This window comes from Cottoperca gobio, chromosome 7, assembly GCF_900634415.1.
Source record: "Cottoperca gobio chromosome 7, fCotGob3.1, whole genome shotgun sequence".
Lineage (NCBI taxonomy): Eukaryota > Metazoa > Chordata > Actinopteri > Perciformes > Bovichtidae > Cottoperca > Cottoperca gobio.
The window spans coordinates 16644680-16668295 of record NC_041361.1 but is presented as its reverse complement, the minus strand read 5'-3'; the positions used below and the strand labels follow the sequence as shown (position 1 = coordinate 16668295).

At 40.0% G+C, this 23616-nt stretch overlaps 1 protein-coding gene across 1 annotated transcript in view; it reads left to right on the top strand.

The window, feature by feature from the left end:
- The window catches only part of ajap1 (adherens junctions associated protein 1), a 42481-nt gene that overhangs the window by 9786 nt on the left and 9079 nt on the right, over positions 1-23616 (top strand). Inside the window, exon 2 of the mRNA XM_029434919.1 lies at positions 14003-14766. Within this exon, the coding sequence (XP_029290779.1) occupies positions 14003-14766 (764 nt within the window). The remainder of the gene's footprint in view (positions 1-14002; positions 14767-23616) is intronic.

Genomic DNA, 23616 nt, shown 5'->3' with positions numbered 1-23616 from the left:
GATTATGATTTCCCATTTTTAAAAGTCTGACCTGCTTGTTCTGAATTTTACTCTCACTCAAACAAATCTCTCATTAAAAAGTGCCTCCAGGTGACCGGACGAATGGTTTCCCTCCGTGTTACGGGTGGCGTCTGGAGCTCCCCGATCACTCTGCGACAAATGTCTCCCGTTTGCGCTTACCTCCCACATTGCAACGATACAAAGACAGTTTAAAACCCGAAAAGTTTCCCTTTAATGTAATTTCCTTCATGTTGTGTTACAAGTTGCGTGCTTAGTGACTTCTTCATTCACGCTAAAGAACTTCCACTTCCAAGCGCAAGTTCTGTGTCAACTTTACCGACACAAAACATACGGAGCTACAAATTCAGATGCAGTGATCAGGTTTGTTACAAATACTGTGGGTCTTTGCAGAAATCTCTTCCCCAGGTAAATAGATAAGAGGATGACAGGTTATGAAACTTGCAAATAGTTGGTAAAGAAAAGTTAAACCAATGTTGTGTCTATAAATAACCCATCAAGACTTTCAAGCTTTAAATAATGCAGAGCTTTTTTAGTTTTGCTTGTTGTTCCCAGTGTGCATAGACAACAATGTAACAGGAGGAGGAACACCGGAGAGGCAGGTGTATTAAGGGGAGCAGCTTGGTCAGGGAGTGTGTGTGTGTGTGTGTGTTTCTGGAGCTTGTAGAATTGAAGCGCCCACATACTTGCTCACTCCCCTTGAGAGTTTTGGTCTGTGCAAGCACCGCGCAACACATGTGTCTCGCTTTTGCTGTAAAATCTAAATGTCCCAGAAGTCCCCAGCCCCGTCGTCTGCTTCACCCCACACTTACACACAGAAGATAAAGCGACAGTGCAAAATTAAAACCTGAATATATGAATACATTCAGTTTGAGGGAAGGAAGGAAGGCATTTATTGTCTTGTGGATTGAAATGCCTCGCGCGTATTTCCAAATGATAAATAACTGGTTCCCTGGTGGTTCAGTCAACATGTTAAATGCAGTATAAACAAGTACAGAAACAATAATTGTTAAAAATTAATGTTACATGCGATAAGCATATTTATAGTTTGCACCATATTTCTGATTAGCTCATTTTAAAGTTGTGTTACTGATGCCTGTTAAATTCCAGTGATCTCACTCGCTGTCTTCATGAAGTGCTAAAGTCCGGAGCCGTCCTCGACATTATGACTCAAGGACACGATGATCCACACCAGAAGTGTAGCATGGCACCATCGTGACCCTCCGTACCACTCAGTCCCTGCTCACAATCTGTACGTCAGTTTGTCAAAACTCTAAATTAGAAGTTTGGAAGAGAAACCTGTCTCGGACAGAGCGTGTATGCAACTTGTTCACTTTTTTACTCTTCGGCAAGGGATTACAACCCTTTATTTTTGTTTGCCTGTAAACTAATGTATCACTTTAAACCTCTGTGATACACTACTAACATTCCTCTTTTCATTCACCAATAACCTTAGTAGGGTGATAGTTTGTGATATCTCTGCTTGTACTGCTTCTCTTTTACAAAGAGCAGCCGTTAAGTTCAATTGTTGAGCTTCCCTACTTGAGGCTGTCTCAGTTTTACAGTACATCTCTGCTGACCTCCTCTTGAAAACAGTTATTCTGGGTCAGCCTCTCTTAAAGCTACATGCTGGAATTAATGGAACTGGGAAGGGCAGAGAAGGACTGTTATCGTACCCTCTTTTTCTCAATATGCTGCAGCAAAAAAGCCTTGCTAATCCCAGAGGGGTCAGAGTAATTTCCATAAAATGTGAATTTATGTTTTCTATAAGACAGCAAGGCAATTACCAGTATATTAAAAGTGAGAGTGATGCAATTATTTACTGTGCGTCAGCATTGTGGTTCCATTGTTTTTGGAGGTCAGTTTAGTCTTTGGGGAGATTAAGGGGCATTTTCAGCTCCCTACGGCTTCATGCACTTGTGATTTTACAGTAATGCTAATATAGCGTGAACCCTCCTCTATTGTTGAAAGCTCAGCTCTGTTATCATAGTGTGAATCACTCATCAGTGTTAGCTGACCAAGCAGTGATCTGTGGAGCAGAAGATGGATGTGTTCCACAGACAGCGGAGAGGTGCACTTACTGTAAACATGGAGGCTTCACTTGGATATTCTTTTATGGGCTCAGCAATGATATCATGTGCAGGTTGTAAAACCTCTCTGAGGTGCTTATGCACCAAAACAATAGCACCATCCCATTGTCATGACTCATGTAGAGTGTTTTTTGGTTGATTAGGAATACAGATGAATACAATGTCATCGTGACATGCTCAAATATTACTATATAGGGCTTGAAAACCTTTGGTGGAATCATGCTGTGATGATGATAACTGTATTACCTCGGCCAAGGAGGTTATGTTTTTGGTTCCTTTTTTGTTGGTTTAATTTTGAGCAGGATTAGAAAACTACTCCCCCAATTGTCATGAAACTTGGTGGAAGGGTTCAGCATGGGCCAAGGAACTTTGAGAATGTTTAACTTTCGTTAACATTGCGATTGAGATTTATATTTGGAATTGGCGGAAGTCTGCGCTGTCTGGTGTGTGAAGAGTTTTGTTTGTTGCAAAGCATAAAAGTTGAGGGCATTGAACATCCAGTTGATTACTGTATAAAGACTCAAATCAGAACTTCAGGTTTGTGATTTGTAAAAAATCATATTGAAATTTCTCATAATTCAGATTACTAAATAAATTCCCCCATGAACATAGTATTACAAAGCAGTATGTCATGCGCTTCATTTAATTTGTCTAGAATTGGACCGGACAGAGGAATTATATTTTTGGGTTGTCCTTCATATATCTAAATATCTTCATATTTGGCAATAATGTCCACTTAGACTCAAAGATAAACATATTACAATTCGGTGGTCAAAGGTCAACGTCACTGTGACCTTACAAAACACATTTTGGGCTAAAACTAAATAATTAATATGCTTTTAATCATTGCCATATTTCCCAAATGTCTAATAGGATAAAATGATGACGTGATGACCTTTTTGACATGCACATGTGAACTGACGTGGCTGGCGGAGGTATGCAACCGCGAGGTTGAAATGAAGCCGTGAAAATCGTTCGTCGTTCAATTGTTCAATATATCAGATTTGAGCAGTCTTTCAGAAAGGCTGATAAAATAAATGGGTGACATTTTGCTCTAAGCCCCACTATCAAGCATACTAAGCAGTAAAACACATTTTATAAATGGTTTATAACACAAGACTCAATAAGAGATAGCATTGAGTTACTGAAGCTAGTGGAACTGTGGCTGGCCCTGGGGTGATCCGGACCCCGGCCCTGTATTACATTTGACAAAAAAAGAAAATAAATTATATTAATTTCAGTAATATCGTTCTGGTCTCTGGTCTCTCTCTCTCTCTCACTTTCTGTGACACACTCGAGGGGCCATTGTTGTAATTTGATGAAGCAGTGTAATGCAGCTTATTTTGCCAGTGGGGTCCAATCTGCACTTCTGTGAGTCATCTGAAAGGAGAAGTGTCCTTGTTCCATGGCCTGGATGTTATCAGAGAGTTTCACCCCCCAGAGGGGCAAGACTGCCACACAGCTCCTTTGCTGTTCTCTCTTTTCTTTCTCCATCTCTGTCGCTCTCTTAAGGTAATGCAAATGCAAATCCATGCACCCCCCATCTCTATTTTAAGAGTCTTCTCCCCAGTGTGAACAGGCTGTGCTTGAGGCTGGCAGAATCAGGGAAGGTGGAATGAATGGAAACACATTGTCTGAGTTCTCAACCAGCATCATGCAACTGTCTTTACTGTGTTCTTAATCCATAATCCTTTAACATTGTTCAATGTAGCAACACAACTACTGGATCTACTAAATTGTATGCTTCAAAGTGTATGAATTTTAAAGGAAGACATAACCAACCCACACATCCCCTGGAGGCTTTTGAGGAAAGCCATGACAGTGTCATGTTTTTCAGACAACTTGGCTATAAATAACGTCTAATACAGTGATCCACACGGGCACTGAATGCCAGAATGAATGTTTCCAGCTAGAAACATATCTGATTGTGCAGACACTTTCAAAGAAAAGATAAACATATTCTTTCAGATTGAAATATATGGTGTTACTTTGAAAAACTGCTTGGTAAATATGAAATATTAATTCACCGACTGACAAACAAGTTGCTGAGATCATGAGCATAGCAATGTTTCCAACCAAGTGTTTTTCAAATGGTAACACATTTTTCTAAAACATCTGCTAAAGAAAACGTTAATAAATGCTCGTTTCCAGCCACTACCGCTATGCGATTATCATCGAGATAAGCAGGAGGTGGTGCCAATTCTCCAGTCGAAATACTATCATACCTTTGCAGAAGAAGAGAAGTCAGCAAGATGACGTAATATATAGAGCGCCAGTCAAACCTCAAGCGGTGATAAATAAAGTATATGACATATATGAGATCGGATCTGTGTGGAGCGATGCGGAGACTTTTTGAAACAGCAGCTTCAGTGGACGTTGAAGTCACATGCTTCATGTACATCATCATTTATTAGATAAATCTGTTTCAATTGCACTTTTTCGCACTTTTGACTTTTATGGATACACCAACGTTTCCACCCCAAAAACTTTGTTGCCCAAAGGATAACCTTAAGAAGTTTGTATTTTAGGATTTTCATACTACAGCTGTTCAGTGACAGAGCAGGAATCTTATTTTCATTGGTATATTTAATGTAAAAAGGAAACCTCTAGTTACCCTCATCTAAACCCGAATAAGACTATCACCAATGTAAACATAGCCACTGTTGCTGACTAAGTCATTCTTATTGTGCTGAAACCAGCATTAGAATCTGTTGAGTTCAAGTGTTTGGTAAAGCCCAGAGGCTTCGGCGTCTGAAAGTGGCTGTGATTCAACACAAAAGCGTGAATCACAGGTGGAGAAGTTCCTGTTCCTAAAAGGTGTTTTCCTGAAACGTCGTAAACAGGAAATCCTTTTGTCAAAGAAAATATTTTACATGACCAGTGACAACTTACCAGCATGTGCGTCCTAGCGTTTTTTTATAAAGTATATCCAGACTGACAGCTGCAACTATATACTACAGTAGAACTGCAGTATCACTATACAGTACAGCACACACACAATTACTGAGTTGCTCTCTCTCACTGGCTGCACATATAGCAGTGATCTACAGCAGTCAATAGAGTTCAAACTTGTCAGCTCATTTCTGACTTGAGAAGTAAATGAAGGTGAAACGTCATCCTTTACTTTGCCTTTACAAAGAGAGGATATGAGAACTGACCTCACTGAAACATGTTGGTGAACTCATCAACTGCATGCTGTAACTGGAAGGGCACCTGGAGAGAGCAGACCCAAGCCAAGTCCATAAATCAAAAATAATGCAAGTATCATTCGCCCTGTAATTCGGATTCGCTCCAACAACATAATGGGTTCTTCCTTGGCCCGTGCTACACCCTTGCACCATGTTTAATGAAAATCAGGCCAGAAGTTCATCCGTAATCCTAGTGACAAACATACCAACAAACCAAACTGAAAAAAATAACTTCCTTGGCAGAGGCAACTAGACGGGAACATTTATTATTTCGCATAAATTCTTCCCTAAACGAGGTAAAGCAAGTTTTTGGGGGAATCAAAGGATTTATCATTCATCATACTGACAATTATTTTATTTTCTAAGATCTATTACGTGATTTACAAACATACCTGTTGGTATCAAACAGAGTAATGGCTTCATATTTAATGTATGTGTCTGTTGACGTCCTTGTATCAATTGAAGAAATACATAATATTGTGTGCACATCTAAAGAATACCTCAAGTAGGACAGTTTTCAGTCTGTCTCTGCCAAAAAGCAGTGTTTGTAAAAGGCATAAGATTGGCTTTGAAAAGAAAAGAAAAAACAGGTCAGCAGTGCTGAGGCAAAATCGAAGTTACCAGCCTTAGAGATTCTCGTCATTTAATATTTATTGTATATCCTTTATTGCAAGAATTCCAGGAAGCTGATACATTTACTAGTCTTCCTGGAGTCCACACAACAGCAAACAAATGAAATGTTAAAAAGAAAAAGTCATGTCTGTGTGTTGTTGAGATGCTGCCCTCCTGTACAGTACAGGCTAACAAAGTCACATTTTAACCTCTTGCTGTGTCTGTTTGGACCCACCAGAGAAAACCACCCACTGCAGTTTGAAACTTCATGAACTGTAGCTGGTGAACCATTTCCCCAGTGGATCTTTTATTTTTCTTCCAAGTGCCGTTTTTAGAAGTGTGTGGGAGAGACATGGATACAGCGTTCAGCGTGTAAATGCTCTATCAATTGCTATTGCTACCCTGAATAAAAACGCTGGTTATTTTTTGTACTCTACACAAGGCTGAATAGCAGCATCATTCCCGGGGCAGGAAAAACCCCACTGAGAGGTTAAAGAAAAAGAAGCAGACCAGTGATTCAGTCTAAATCCTGCCTGGAAGATAACGTCTGCCATCACACCCGGCTTTTCATCAGAGTTGGAGTCACCTTCAACGAGCCACTTTTCAATGGCTGTGTTGGCTAGAAAATGATGTGTGCTCAGTGGCGAGGCTGTCGAGTCCACGCTGATAAAATTCCTATTGATGGCAGCCTGGGGACGCGGGGCAGGGGATTGAAGAAGGCATGCCTTTCTCACCTCCCTCAGGTGGGAAGCCCATCTGCTGAGGCCTCACTTCTGCGAAAAGTTCTAATTAAGACCTAGTTTGCACAAGTGATCACAGTGTGATGATGACACAAGAAGTGGGCCAGAGATACAGTGCAGAACACAATAATTAGGTGCAATATCTGATTAGCTGCAGAGATAATAGTTTTGTTTTACTGGGTCCAACATGACGCAAAGGATGAGTTCAAAGAGTCAGATAATCCTTCATTAGCTCCTTGTACTCTCATGACAATCATTTTTATACACTATGAGGAAAGAATCTGGCTCCAAATTGAGACTATTTTTTAATAGCCTCTATGCATAGTGCTACTCTAATGTATTCTCTACGTTTTACCACTTTTTGTTAAGCTTGGCTTCTTATGATTACTAAAACATTGAGGCTCTGTGAAGCATTTTTTTAAAAGGCTTCAGAGGAGCCTTTAAAGTTGGCCTCATTCACAGAGACTATATCCTGCCCTTTGTGTCTTTGCTTATCTATGCCCCACTAGCACATGGTTTGCAGAATCGCTGCGCATAATAGCCTACACAGCACTCAACTACTTTGATCTTTTCTGGGGGGGGGGGGGGGTGCTGGGCAGAATCATCAAGCACTGGGCGCTGCTCGCCTTTACAAGACGCGTGACATGTTGCAAGCCTCAAGTATGTGATGATCTTCTTCCTCTTGGAGATAAAATGGTGGCTATCACTGGATACAATGTGCTGTCTGATGAGATGATACTCTAATCTGTTTTTACTACTGCAAATCAATATTGTACTCAGGTTCCTCTATTCACTAACAATGGTTTAACCAAAATACATTAAGAAAATATCAATAACAAAAGATGAAAAAAATCCCCATAGTAACTTTTTTGGAGCAATGCTGTGTGAAATACACACCAGCCGACTGAGAGTCAGTGGACGGCGGAGAGAAAGAAAAGGCCATTCATAGCGAACGCCAAAGGCCATCTTTGAACAGGTATGAGGGTCGCAATCTATAAGACCTCCTCCTGCCATTTCACACTAAGGTCATGTGATGACTGAAAAAGCTTTGCTGTTTGCATACCAACAGTAACTGCATTAGTGTTTATCATTCAGTTTGTGTGCATGCATAGTCTACTGTCCTGGATATGCAGTACGTCTATACAGTAAATGCCTCTGCATGTATGACTAAAGAAATGTGCACACATAAAGGTTAGCCAACTGTGCATCATATCACTGATGACTTCATACATACGCATGATGATGAGTCATGCAGTGGAGTTAATACACTGATGATGCAGTTGTATTAGTACAAAGTGATATGCAGAAAACAGTGTTGACTGTTGACGTTGAGTGAACTATGAGTAAGATGATATATAAGGGTTAGGGTCATTATGGGATTTTCATAGCAGCTAGACAGCCTGTGGCCACCGAAGTACAACCAGATCAATTTGAACATCACCATGCGAGACCCTTGAGCTGAATGCTACATATGAAGCAGAGGCAGGGGAACGTATTTATTTCATCCAGAGTGCCTTAGTCATCGGGCTGCTGAGAACCCCTCAAACGTGCTATGGCTGAATTCACAGCTCATGAAAGAGTGAAAAACAATAGGCTGGAAATCCAGCGATCATAAAACAGCAAAGCACAGTAGAGCACTTCACATGTCAACAATGTGACATGTGGGACGCAAACAACGTCCTCTTATGCAAAGCAACCTGTATCTTCAAGGCATAGCAGTCTGTGTGTGAATGGCCTTTTTATTAACCGCTCTCACCCTTTGCTCAAGCATTTGATTCAGGATTATGCTGTGAATCTTTTTCTTTTTCACTTCAAGGCTGCTCTTCATTCATTTTGGTCTTTTGATGGCGTTGTGTTGGTTATATGAGGTTTCCAGTTTCAAGGGCAGGTAAATTGTATTAAGTACTGTGTGCAATGGATTACTCAGTGTAATGTTCTCCCTGTTTGCACAGCAGTGCAGCGTGGGTTTTGAAGAGACAGAAGTGACAGGAAAGCATAAATATGTCCACTTTGGGTTCCAGAATTAGCGAGACAGACGCTTTAACTCTGCTGCCACATTTTTCAGTTGTACTTTGTAAATCTTATTTTCAGATTTTTCATGTGCAACTTTTTAGAAAGGCTTTTTGGCCATAGGCATTTTGTAAACATAGTTGCAAATTGTTATTTATTCATGACTCTATAATGCAATTTAGCTGTATAAATCAGAGCTTGAGTCCTATGCCAATGATATTTTAATAAAATGGGAAACCCTAATTATGTGCTGCAGACTGCAGTTCTCAAGCACCAAGATCATGTGTTTAACTTGGAGTGCCTGTCAGGGCCTAATCCTAACCCCAATGATAGAGGCATTTGTAGGAATCTGCAGAATAAGTTGAAAGTAGATTTACTGAATATAGTACAGCTTAAACTTGCACAGAGGAGAGAGGGAGAAGTGAAGCTTGGTGAACCCTCCTCCAGCGCTTTTTTCGTATTTTTTGGGCTGAGAAGTATAATCCAAATACATGTATATTGCTCCGAAATACCACATATCACACACACTGTTACATCACTTGCTTGCTGTTGAAATTCTACATTGCTTGAGGTTGATCAAGGACAGCCGAGGTTGGGATCACACACACGCACACACACACACGCACGCGCACACACACACACACACACACACACACACACACACACATGGACACACGGACACACACACACACGGACACACACACACATGTTCCTCTCAGCTCTTGCTATTATTTCCATATTTATAGTTGAACATATGGCAGGCATAATGGCCTCTGGTTCCATAGGTACAAGAAACAGAGATAACAGCAAACATGGCATATACAAGGAAAATATGGTGTTTGTGTGTGTTTGTGTATTTTGATGCTAGAAGCTCTAGGAGTGTGTGTGTACGCGTAATGCACAGAGATTTATTTTTTGGCCTGGCTGCCGCTTTCATCTGCTGTCTGTCAAGTCCTGGTTTAAATCATCATTCCAGCAAGTCTTTTGCTGACCTTCAAACCAGAGTCCTTCAGGCCAGCAGACACGCTAATTAACGGTTCTCTCCATAACTTCACAAAGTAATTTCATTCCCTGTATGTCGGAATCTAGAATGGACTTGGCATACTGAGATCCAGGACTTGAAAGTAGCATGTTGGGTCAATGAATACTGCCCGAATAATGCATATAAAGTAACTTACAGTCCACGTTTACTTTACCTAGTCTTCCAATAAACAGGTGCTTCCTCCACAAACGTACCAGTCTTTCAATTTGTCTTTTAAAAGTGGCTCTACCATGAAAATCCATCTGCCTGTGTGCCCCGCAGTGACTGCGTGTACAATCACAATGCTTTGTGATGATAGAAATGTGAGGCGGGGACTGTATAAGCTCAGAATCAGGAGATGTCACAATCTCCACTAAAGGGATTTGCTGCCATATTGTTGAGGCTTAACTATATACTGAAGTTCGTAATGATGGAATGATGGAGCATGTGCTTGTAAAATAGGACACCAGACACACAATCCCACCAGAAAGCATTCTGGTATGTTCACACTGTGAATACTGCTCTTCATCTGCCAGCTTTTACTTCCAACAAATATTTTCGTTGTGTGGGATGTCAAAGAATTTTAGACAGTCACGCTTTAATTATGAAACTATAGATCTTACAAATGATTACTTCCAGTTAATTTTATGTTATGTTCTTGCTGGAAATCTATCAATTGTATGTATGTTTATAATTGTACTCAATGTCAACTTTGGACATGTAAGTACCAAGACAGTATTTTATTATGCAGACTAGTCAAAATAAGTGAAAATGTATGTTCCATGTTGCTGAATGTACCGTAATGAATGCTTCACTGTACTCGCTTATGTTAAAGTCATTTGCCATTCTTATTTTAATATGAATCAGGCAGGCTAATATAAAAAAGGTTAACAGATAAAAACTGTAGAGTTTACTATGTTCTTCAGTCTTTAATAAAATAAGGTAATAAATTAATTAAAACTTAAATAACACAATTAATAAAGTCATTACATAATATAAAGCTCATTGTTTACACTGGTAATTTAATTCCACAACAAGCACGCTAACTTGCAACCTGCAGGCTGAAGCGTGTTGGCGCCAGAATCCCTCCGTGAGCCACATCATCCTCCTACCAATTAAGAGTGATGGAGTAAATCTGCTGGACGCAGTATTTTGGGGGCTAACCTTGAAGACCCAGTGATGAGTTTACCACAGTACACCTCACAGGCGGACAGTGAATGCTCCTTTACCTCTCTTTTTGTTTGGCTGTCGGCTAATAAACGTCTAAATGTGTCAATGCTACAACAGCAGGCATATAGTGTGAGAACCACAATGAATGGGAAAATACATGGATAAATTAAGTAACTAAATGCTACTAGACTTTTAATAATAGTTTTACTTATCTGTTTATACGTTCATAAATATATACATCACCTAAAGACAATTTGTAAATGGAATTATCAATCATTCCATTTAAACATTGCGTCTTTATATTGGTAATATAGATAATAAGTAATTACCTGAAACATTTGAATGACACCATCTGGTTTATTAATAGTTGTATTAATTGTGTAATCAAACTGTGTTATGCTCATTAATTAACAAATAATTAAACACAAAGAAAGTCTTTAACAATTAGCGGGCACACTACTAGACTTTAAAAAACAGATTATTCTGATTGCAGGTTAACAGACTAATATACACATATACTTTATATTTATACACCATATATACACATATACATTATATTTATACACCATATATACACATATACATTATATTTATACACATATACAGTATATTTATACACCATATATACATATACAGTATATTTATACACCGTATATACACATATACATTATATGTATACACATATACAGTATATTTATACACCGTATATACACATATACATTATGTTTATACACCATATATACACATATACAGTATATTTATACACCGTATATACACATATACATTATGTTTATACACCATATATACACATATACATTATGTTTATACACCATATATACACTATAAAGTATATTATACACATATATACAATATACATTATATTATACACCATATATACACATTATACAGTATATTTAACCACCGTATACACCATATATAACCTTTCGATTATAACCGTATAAAACATATACATTATATTGATACACCGTCTCCTAATATACACATACTATATTAATTTATACACCATATATACATATACATTATATTATGCCATATACAGTATATTTATACACCGTATATATACACATATATATTATATTTATACACCATATATACATATACATTATATTTATGCACCGTATTTGCACACACACACACACACACACACACACACACACACACACACACACACACACACACACACACACACACACCAGATAAAGTGGCAGAGACTTCTCAGCTTTTATTATCAGTGCTCACTGATGAACATTTACTTTTTTATTTAGAATTTATTTTAGCATCAAACCTTCTTTCTTTGATATTATCAAGCAACACTGTTTATTTCATGTTCTGTGGAGTGGGGTCATTGCACTGTGACATCTAACATATTCCATAGTATTGTTAATTATTTCTAATGAGGAAATGCACCCATTATCTATAAAATCAGTACCAAGCTGGATTTCAATGTAAGATATCTTCATTCAGAATGTTTGATACTCAGTGCATGGCCATTACACTTTTACAGCTCTTCTTTTCATCCTGCTCCAGATCACATTATTTATCATGAGTAACTCCGCTTTCCTTATCAGATAATGCATTAATGTGGCCCAGAGAGTTAAACTGGAGTCACCCTGAGTGTGTTGATTGGGGATGTGCCAGGATCTCTTTCTGAGGTCACAGCCAAAACACTCACACGACAAGTTACTACCCATATTTTTAAGTGTCAATAATACGCTGACCTTGTCACTGCTCTTTAATGACCACATCAGTCACTATTTATGGCTCAATTAAATTGTCAATCTAAATTATTTATCAGTTGCTGGTCCATCACAAGTCAATGAAAGGTGGGGTGAATAATAAAAATAAAAATAAAAAGCTAAAATGACTGTCATGGAGAGAGAACAAGAACAGGAACAGTTTACTGACAGGAGAACAGGGCATGCAAGGGGTCAGACAGATGGAATTTATGATTACAATTGACATCCAACAATATTTCAAATCTATTGCAGAGCAGTTATAATACATCAAATCACTTGTGCAATCTCTACTGTCTTTGTCCCACTGTGAACACAATAATGTGGATTTGCATGTGAGAAGAATCACTTGTGACTTATTAATCGTAACATAGCCACATTCCAAACAGAAGTCCAGTTTGTCTTGTCAGACGTCACTACGGTTTAACTGGACGATTAATAGGGACTTGTAAAAACAAAATTTCATGTGATTATATGAACGACGGACATCTCCGCGTCGCCTCTGACAGTCGATGAACTCATTCACACTTTTCCATCTATCATCACCTCTGTGATGCTTTCAAAATGAGTCCTCAGTGTGGGCTTAAATTGGCCAAGGACAGCAGAGATGTAAGATAGCCCATAATGAGGTTTCTCCCTTAGGAATCAATGTGTAGCTTTGTCCCAGGGGCCACTGAAGGTTGTCTGTTAAATCAGTCTATTGCAGGGTCCTGGCCTGAACAGCCAGTCCATCTATCACCTTGCCGTCTTGTTGATGGGCAAAATGGAGGTTTATACAGTAACAAAGGACATTGTTGGCCATACTTTGGTTTTGAATACATTAATGCAGTTGCTGCATAGGCGCCGCTTCCTGCGATATACTTGTCACGCTGTGTCTTCTGCAGACATTACGTTATACCTTCATTGCACTGCATAATCAAATTGCCCTTTGGGAATCAGATGACTTTGTGTCTGAGGGAGATAATGCAGAATATGATGATCAGCTAAACCAGGCCTGACCTTGTGTGTCGGTGTAATCATCCCTGGATTGATATGAATCTGTAACATCAAGGATAAGTCCTAGCTGCGTTTGACAGCTGAGAGCAAAGAGTGCAAATCCATAATCTTTCACATGTTTTACAACATTTGCTTTGTGTCCGACCTTTAGACTGTAATTCAAGAGGCGCTCTGCGAAGCTAATTATTATCAAAGCTTTAATTGAGTAGGAGTTGAAGAAGTTGTGGAGTAGTAGCTGGACGGGAGTGCAATTGGAGGGTAAATCGAATGTGAATCTTTACAACAGATCCATCAACGTGATTGTGGCAGATGGAGGGAACCTGGTTTGTAAAGTTTGAAGATATCGTAAACTGTGTTTGAATCTAAAACGTTTTCTCTCATTTACTTTCTCTCTTCTCTGCAGTCCGTCTGCTTTGAGGCCAGGCAGTTGTGTGGGGCACCGGGTGTGGATTCTGCTGGCCATGACCCACCTCACCCTGGACTTCTCTGTGTGCAGCCCCCTCAGTCAGGGTATGGGGGTCAAACTCACACCTAAATCGGTGCCTCGCTCTCGACCTCGCTGGCAGCCGCTCTGGGACACTCCCAACAAGCTTCACTGGAGAACAGTAAGCCCGTTGACTCGCCGCCTCCTCAACCCTATCCCTCCACCCCAAGACAACAGGGCAGGGATGGGGCTAAAAGTCAAGGGTCAAAAGCATCGGAAGCCAGCACATAAAGGACAAGCGGCATGCAAGGAGTGCCGGTTGAGATACTCTCAAATGGAGACTGGTGATCCTTTGGCAGTAATAGCGGAAGCTCCAGCAGCTTTATTCAGTGGCAGCAGAGGAGATGCAGTGAGGTTGTTACTTAGAGCCAGGAGGCAGCTCAAATGGGACAACAATGATAAGTCTCAGGAGGGCCGGACTACCACAGTGGCCGGATTTATTGACTGGGGACCCACAGGGACAGATAGCATAGATGACGACGGCAAACCGGATCCCAACGTAACGCTGTCCACCAAGGTCTCAGCTACCACAGTGGCTGCAACCACTAGCACTACAACCAGGCTCTCCCAAAGGACGTTCACTGTGGTGACCACACCAGAGTCCAAGAGGCTAAGCACCACCAAGGCCACTGTCAGCTTCGGGGAGACTGTCAAACCACCAAAGCCATATGGGGACACACCAGGTAAGACACACAAAGCAGCTAAACAGCTAATCATCAAGTGTGAATGTCATGGTTAGTGAGTGAGTAAGCTTTGAAGAAATCTTCGTTTGAATTGCAGTTGTTGCATCTTTTGTTCCAGTCACACTTTACAGACTCACCTCATGTCTTCAATACAAAACAGATACAGTGTCATTTCAGCAAAACATTAGACAAACTAGAGACAATTAACACATTCATGGAATCATTACCGTTAACAAATAAGAAACCTGCATGGTACAGCGATGAACACCATGTATTTAGAGTAGTGTCTCAAGTGTATAACATCCAGAAAGGCTTTTGCTCTGCATAATATGATCTCAGCATGTCACCTGATGAGGTATCTAAGGCTATGTTGAAACTTGTGTATAACATTTGCCTACCTTTTTATCTATGTTTGCAAATGTACACACAATATGACAAGATCAAACCAAAACAACAGAATCATAAATGTTAAGAGCATCAGCTGAAGTTGTGCCATTTTGGAGTTTGCAAAGTCAAATAAATGAAATAGATACATTTGTCCTAAAATTCTGAAAAGTCGATATTTAAGAGGAAACTTGGACCGACTGGTTGCACCGGGGCAAAATCCCCTCTCGCATTTCCCAGTGTTTTTTGTTTTTTTGGGACAGTTTGGTAAGAGAAGGTGCATGTCCACTTGATGGTTGGGGATACCTCCATACAAGTGTGAACAATCCCTTTCTGACAGGTGAAGAAGATTCTGGCATCACTGTGTGTCATGCAGGTAGCACTCTGCTAACCTCCTCCTCAGGGAGCGGACAAACGGGGACAAAGGCTGCGATCCTTAGATAATTGAGCATCACAAATTAGCGTGAAAATGGGGGTAAATTGCTAAGAATAACTCAAATATAAAACAAACTATAATATGATTTTGTCTTATGATATTGGAAAATATTTTTTTTCACAGTAGCGCATGATGATCCAAAGTAGTGATCTACTTTTCATTAATATAATATTTCAGATTGGGAAAAAAAAGCTCCCGATTCACAGAGTGTGTCCTTGACAGTGGAAACCTCTTGCCTGAAATACTGTACATGAGCATAAGGGATTTTTATCCCTCTCTGCTGTGAACACACAGACCTCCCAGCCTGGCACATTAGATTTACCATTTCATTAAGTCTATGAGGAACATGGCTTTTTAAATGGACCATACAGGTAGTCATAAAAATGTAAGTCACAACTTATGGAGCAAGCACTATGCTAATTAAAGCTTTCCCATTTGGTGCATTAATATAAATGTCATAAAATTAGGCAGCTAACAGTAAGGGTGATCAAAAGTCTTTGGCCACCTCATACTCAATTACAGTGAAAAATGTCCTAAAACACGAAGCAATGTGAAAATGTAAGTACAGTACTGATGTCCTGCTGATAGAAAAAATAGCGTTCACTGTGAAAAATAACAAAATATCACACATACACACACAAACCAAACTTAACGTTTCAGGTTTGACAGAGACATATTTTATTTATAGTATATTGAGGTTGTTTCTGCGCCGGATGTGGCCCGCCAATTAAATAGGCCTGATTTATAATTTTGATGGAAGTGTGTGTGTGTGTGTGTGTGTGTGTGTGTGTGTGTGTGTGTGTGTGTGTGTGTGGAGGAAATCAGCCACCACTTTTAACTAAAAGCAGATGAGAAAACAAAAAAGTCTGATTATTTTCCGACTGTGTGCACTTTACTCTATCAATAAGCAGACTGTTCCTGATCAGAGCAGATGAATAAAATTATATCTCAAAGCAAAGCACTTGCGCTTAAATTCTGCAGAAAACTTTCCTTTTGCCTTCACAACACATTAACCCGTGTCTGCCTCATCGTGGCCCCAAAGCAAGACATGATTACCACACCGACAGCACTGCATTGACTGCTGATGAAATGAAACTATTACTGAAGGAGAAGTGCTTCACTTTGTCTCTGTCTCTTATTGTTCCTGCTTTGTCTTTGAAGATGTTTTGGAATACATTACATTCAATCTAAATCTGATTAATGTAAACTTAGATAGGAAAAACTCAATAAATCAGAGCAAGGTAATAATCAGAGCTCACATAACAATTGAACTCACCTTGATTTCTGCTCGGGTCTTGTGATTTATTACGCCATGTATTCAGTTCACTTCAATAATACTTTGTCTGTCATGGAATAATTTAGATTGAATGGTTTTTGCAAACAAAACTGAGGATTAGATGAAACATACACATTGTACACACGTCATTGGTCAGTCCAAAACCCAGAGATATTCACTTTAATATGATATAAAACAGATAAAACGGCATTTTCTGCCTTTTTTTACATTAAAAATGACATAAACAATTGATCAATTATCAAAATATGTGGCAATTATTTTTCTGTCGTTCAGCTAATCGAGTAGTCCACTAAACGTTGCAGCTTTTATTGAAATGTATTTATTTTTGCGAGTTGGTCATCACTTCTATTGGTTAAGAAAAAAAAGAATTTCACCAGCATAATAACATGACTACATTGCGGTTTGATCAATTGGATTTTTATCAGTCTTGAATGCTTCTTGGTTGCCTTTAAACTTCGCTTTCTTGCTATCGGATATCTGCTGAAATGTTATTTTGAGCCTCAGGATATAATAGAAGCATGTGCGCTGCATATTAAAATGTCGATGTAAACATTCGTTTGAACAAGCATCATATAATGGGTGAATGAGTTGACAATCATCCAAATTATACAGTAAATTCATAACATAAAATAGTTACTTCTGCGTCAGTAAGACTATTACAGCGTGTCATACATGTCCGTGCTTAAGTTAAAGGGCTACTTTGGCAAAAAGATTCAAACCGTGTCGTGTCAACTTTTATTAAATATTGATTTTGAGAGTAGGAGTTACGCTGGCCCACACAAACACACTGAATATGCACAACTGTTCGGAGACTGTGTATGCATTATGTATGTTTGCATTCATGCATGCACAGACTTGTAGTCCTGGATCTACAGTATGTTGAGATATGAATTGTGTGCATTTGGCACCCAGCTGTTCGGCGAATACTGTATGTGGCTTTTCTTCGCAGCGTTCGTTTTTGTCTTGTCGTTCTCCAGGCTTACACTCACTGTGCCAACTTAACCGTGACCATCTCAGGTGAATGATGTTAGATCTACTCGTGTTCATGGCAATGCTTTTACATTTCACATACAAGCGAGGCAGCGTGCATAGCATGCAACTCCTCCAGGTGGACTGTGCTGGAAAATCATCACAATCACGCAATACTGTTGTAACTCCTTGTTATTTGATTCGTCCCGAGTATCGGTGAGCTGCTCTGTGTCTCGCTCCATTTTTCTCCGGCTTTCTCAGCCAGGGTCTTAAACGGAAACGCATGAGCTCAGCGTAAACCTCTGGGAGAAATGCTCCCAGCCACCCTGACATCACAGCTAAGTGTAATCTTAAGGCACTGATGTAGAAATGACAGGTGTCTCATAACATGTCTCTATTATGAGTATTTTATATGCCATGGTTTTCTTATTTGTCCCTCCCATTCTCATTTGTTCTATAAAATATATTAAAAAAAAGGAAATGCACAAGATAAAGTTTCTTATCTATTATCCTCTTCAGAATAGTGACGACCAAGCCCACCCTCTCTGTGCGGTTTGTTTTAGTCTTACTTACATTAACTAGATAATTACCTATTTGTGTTTCCTTTCACAACTACATTAAAACAGGTGTCTTTTCACCACCAAGGAGCTGAAAGAGAGATGATGCAGGGACCCCAACCAGCTGCATATGTATAATATTGAGTTGCATATTAAACTATACAATAATGTGTAGGTTGGCCTAAAGTGACATGGTGCATACAATACTAAGCTGTTAAAATAATAATACTTAACTGTAGCCACTAGTTGTCCATTATGGAAAGGTGCCGCACAGTGATTTAGCACTAGCTATTCATGGGTAGTCTTTGCTAATAATATGTTAGATTCATGTTTCTGTAATGACAGTTTTGATAAAATATTATTTCAATTGTGGAGGACCCCCTAGGGTTCACGGACCGCTGTTAAAGACCCATAATTTAGAGGATCTGTCTGTGGAAAAAAAGAATACTTCGCTTCAGCACTGCCACTCGGCAGGCTCTCAGGAAATGTGAGATTACAGCATACAAATTCACGCTATGGGCTATTAATTTACTTTGACTCATACACACTGTCGGCAACCAAAACAAGTTCAAACCATTAGTGTCTCAGCCATGTCAGGCATGTGCGTATCATGACCATAATCATCTCACTCTGTGAGTGGGAGTGTGGGCGCATCACTGTCACACAGGGAGGCAAGTGGTTGTTTGTCGAAGGAGGTAGAGAGCAGGGGAGGAAATGATTCCAAAATGCCTTTCTCAAATAGATGTGCTGTACGTACTGAAGGGTAGTCTGAATCTTCCAGTTTCTAACACGACTGTGGTCCAATGTTATCATTAGTAAGTCAAGTGATGAAGACTAAAGAAACATGGCAACCTTCAGAGCCCACTGGAAAAGTTGCTTAAAGTGTCCTAAAATGACTCCTTACATTAGGTCCTTGGACTAACAGGCATAATCTGATCATCCTGAGTCTCCTCATTATATTACCTGTTGTTCCCACTGTGCAGAGGAATTGCACCATGACTACTCACTAATTCATTCATTTTATTTTTAATATCACCGTGTATGTGATGCCAGCTAGGGCCATTATCTCAAATACAGTACGCGTGTTGTAGTTTTTTATCAGTATCGCTGTGATTTGAAGCTTTTATGCCTTTAGATTTGGACATTTATTTGCTTTTCCAGAGCAGATAAAATATACTTTCTGATGATGGTCCAGCTAGGATCTAAACATTTTCTATTTAAACTAATGTGTGTATTAAGAAATAAGCCATGGACTTATATCCACAAGGAGCGAGCTTTGTGCTTGTTCCATTAGTTTTTCTTTTGGGACATTTTGCCCACCAGTCTGGTTTGGTTGGAAACCAACTATGACACAGAAAGTACATGACAGCTCGCCACAGCTTGCCTGTGTTGCACTTATTGACTGCAGGCTATGTGCCTTTCCTCCCACTCACTGTGGGCATTGATAGTGCAGGACAACAAAAGGGACAACTCTTTCTCTTATTGCCAGGACAATGACGTTAAAATGCTGCTTATTATCAGTCAAAAGGCCTTCGGCAAAACCCTTTTGTTTAATACTTTCTGTCTAAATTAACTAGTTAGATTTCCTTTTGGTACTATTTTCATGCACGGTTTTCCAATATTTGTGTCAGCTGTCAGCACATAGGTCTTAGTTGACGGGTAATGCAGCCTTACTGTAGGTGGCTGTAATTCAAAATGTAACAGATTCTTCCAAGGCCCGTGCTACATCCTTCCTCCAAGTGACACGAAAATCAGTAGATATTTAGGTAATCCTGCTGACCAACAAACTGAACCGAGAAAATGCGTAACCTGCATGGTGGAGGCAATAACACAGCAGGCCACTGATCATAGTACGAAGTAGCTGTAGCCAATCCAGCCTCAAAGGTTGATACCTCAAATGTAATGTGTCATTTCCTGTGTTGAGACAATGAGACACCAGTGTGAGTTCTCAGCATCATAATGTATCTAAGTTAGTCTAAAAAATATGAGTGTATTTGGATGCTGCAGCTCTTAGTGGATGCCTCCTGTTGATACTGCTCTCACAGCGCTCTGGCCATCATACAGGATGTGGGAGGAGAAGTAGGAGGTGGTGGTGGGGTTATACTGTAGCTGTGGTGCCTCCAGATGCTTGCTGATTGTTCCCGGTGATTGTGCTGCTAGTAACTGCGACCCCCCTCTACTCTGCGCAGATGGAGCTGTCAGCTCCATTATGGGTACGAGATGATTAAAACTGCAGTCAGTAAAGTCACTACTGATAACTTAGGTCTTGTTAGACGGGCTGAGAGTCGCGAGGTTAAATGTTAGCGGCTTGTGTGAAGTAAGCAGGAGGTACCATGTGTTCCTGCCTTACAGTTCTGTCCTATGGCTTCCTGAAACGCACACGTTTAGTGGATGTTTGAAGTAAAAGAAGGTATTTAAAATAAAAAAGATCCATTCAACTCACGCTATCCAGATTGTGAAGGAGGGTGGAGGGTTAAATGAATGGTATAAATAAGTAAGTCCATCCTCTGTATAGCAAAGTGATCACATGTAAAATGTATGTTAAGTGTTTTAGGAATCTATTTTTAAGCGAGCTCAGTGAACATTGTAATGCAGCGTTCTGACCCGTGGTAGACCTGTAGAGGCGTGCGATACAGCCTCTTCAACAGTGAGACACACAGAGAAACCACTTTTACCCAACCGTTACCATGGCAATCCAATACATTTGCTATTACACTCCGTATTGACTCTCAATAAAGTGGGTAAAAATGAATCTCCTTTTCTCAAGCGTTAAATCTGGACTTAAATGCTGATGCCTAGTGACAGGCGTGCAGAGTCAAACCCCCTCTCCCTGATTTACAGAAAAGTGAGCCAAGAGGAGATGAAGGGGCAGAGCTGAGCAGATGCTGCTTCACTGTTTGTTCCTCTGCTGCTCCGCTCTTTCTTCATGGCTTAACACATCTGCCTAAAGGAAGAGAAGTGCAGATGTTGACCGAGATTTTTGGATGCAGGAGATTGTTTCCATCAATCAGAAGGGATGTGGCAGAATTTTAATTTGACTCGTTTTTTAAAAGTAATTAGAGTTGATTTATTTCAGCGATATTTCCGTGTAGAAAAATGACGGTGCTGCTTGACAGGAAAGACGGTGAGGATGATGGAGTGTGCAGAAGATTTGAACTCAAAGCCAAAACAGTGCAGGTGGTATGTTTCCCACTCCGTTCACCTGCTCAAGAATTCAGCTAAGCTTTGTTTGGTAAAAAATACCTCCCGTCTCCGACTTGACAGCACACAGATATCCGGATGGTTGATTGAAGCGGCCTTCGTAGCAATGGCATTTTACTCCCACCTGAAAATTGCAGTCATTTCCATTTGTCTGTAACAGTATGAGCTATTGTGTGTTCTCCACTGGTACTAATACAGGCAGGCACACAAGGCAAGTGTATCTATCTTCCTGTAAGGGATGCCATCATCGAAGCAACATACTTCTGCGACCCCTTTTTTTGGGCCATTCTAGCATTTGCCATCCAACCTGACTGAATTATGCAGCGATGCCTTTGACACGGAGAGAAAAGGCATGTAAGAGTAATTGTTTCTGATCTCTCCCTCTTCAACTTTCCCCTCCTCTCTCTCTCTCTCTCTCTCCATCCCGCTCTTCTCTCTCCCTCTCTCAGCACCCTCTTCTTCAATAAGTGTTTTAGATTGCTTGGTGACTCAGTGGAAATCAGCCGAGATTGACACTTTGACACCGACGTTAATTGGCAATTCCTAACTATCAGCGCAACGCCTATGACGGAAGTCTTCCGGCAACCTGTACTGCTCAGGTGCCTGGTAGTAGGGAGAGGCGATCTTGGAAGGGTCATACAGCGTATTAGCGTGTATTGAATATGCCTGTACAAATGTTACTTAGTGGTGTGTGGGAGTGAGATGGTTCAACCTCTGAGAGCTGCAACTCTGTTTTACAAATGAGGGGCCTTTCCCACATTTTTCAGGAGCTTTTAAGCCCACACTGCGTGGGCATAGGCTCCGTTAGCCCTGACTGGCTCTTTGCAATAGATGCCCAGAGCACACTCACAGACACACAACACTAAAGACTGACAATAACTCCTACATACATGCATCGTAATTAAATAGTCATTCTCTTTTCCTCATCATTTGTCCAGTATTGCCTTGTTATGTTACTCAGAGTACAAACTGCCTGCACTTTAGATGTTCATAATTCACTATGTAAATTGCAAATGGACAAGCCAAGGTCAAAAACCGCCATGTAAATTGGTGCATCTTACGGCTGAATCGCCTTTGCTTACTAAATGTTATGGCTGTAACAGTATGTATTCATTTGCTATTTTAACATAGAACTTTATGTCCATGTCCACGAGTACATTATTGTGTTCATTATTTCATAGCAGGATGCTGTCTGTTTAAATACGAGTGTATTATTGTTTTTAGTTGGAGGAAGTTTATTCACAGAGTCTGTATGTTTCAGGCGGGGAAAGAAATGACATTACTGTATTCCTGTCACTTTCTTCTACTGTATATGTGAGCACTAGTATGAAAAGCACAGGTGTGAATCATACAATGAATGATGGCTTCAAGGTCCTTGTGTTGTGCACGCTGGCTCACGGGCTCATGTCTCACTCGGACACTTGAGTAGAACAGAGACATCGTTAACGTTATTAGTAACACCTGTGACAAGTGGAAATGGCTGTAGGAAAAACGTCTTATTGTCCTTCATTCATACTTAAAAACAACTAATTATTTAATGAAAAGGAAAATAACATACTGTGGATATATGCCAAGTATTCTGTGTGGAAATAATAATACGTCTCATGTTAGAGTTACTATCTGGACTCAGGTCTGTAGTTCTCACATTGGAATGACACCTCAGGATTATCTTGTTTCAGTGAAGCAGCTACTAATACGTTTTAGTTGTTCACAGTTTGATGTTGATGCCTCCATATAAACAGCATTAGCCAATTACACCTTTGTTTAGGAGCAGCACTAATTTCCACTTCACAACTCAAGAAATGTGTTGAGTTGTAATTATGATCCGCACTTCTCTGACTCTGATCTGTGGCGCTTCAGGTTTGAGTTTAAAGCAGCATTTATACATGGCTGTGAACACAACATCAATATTTTATCACCTCATATAGCAAAATGGTCTGTTTGTACACATTCGGCAGACTCCGAGTCCAATATTCACTCTCCTTTTAAGATTTTACTTTGTCTGC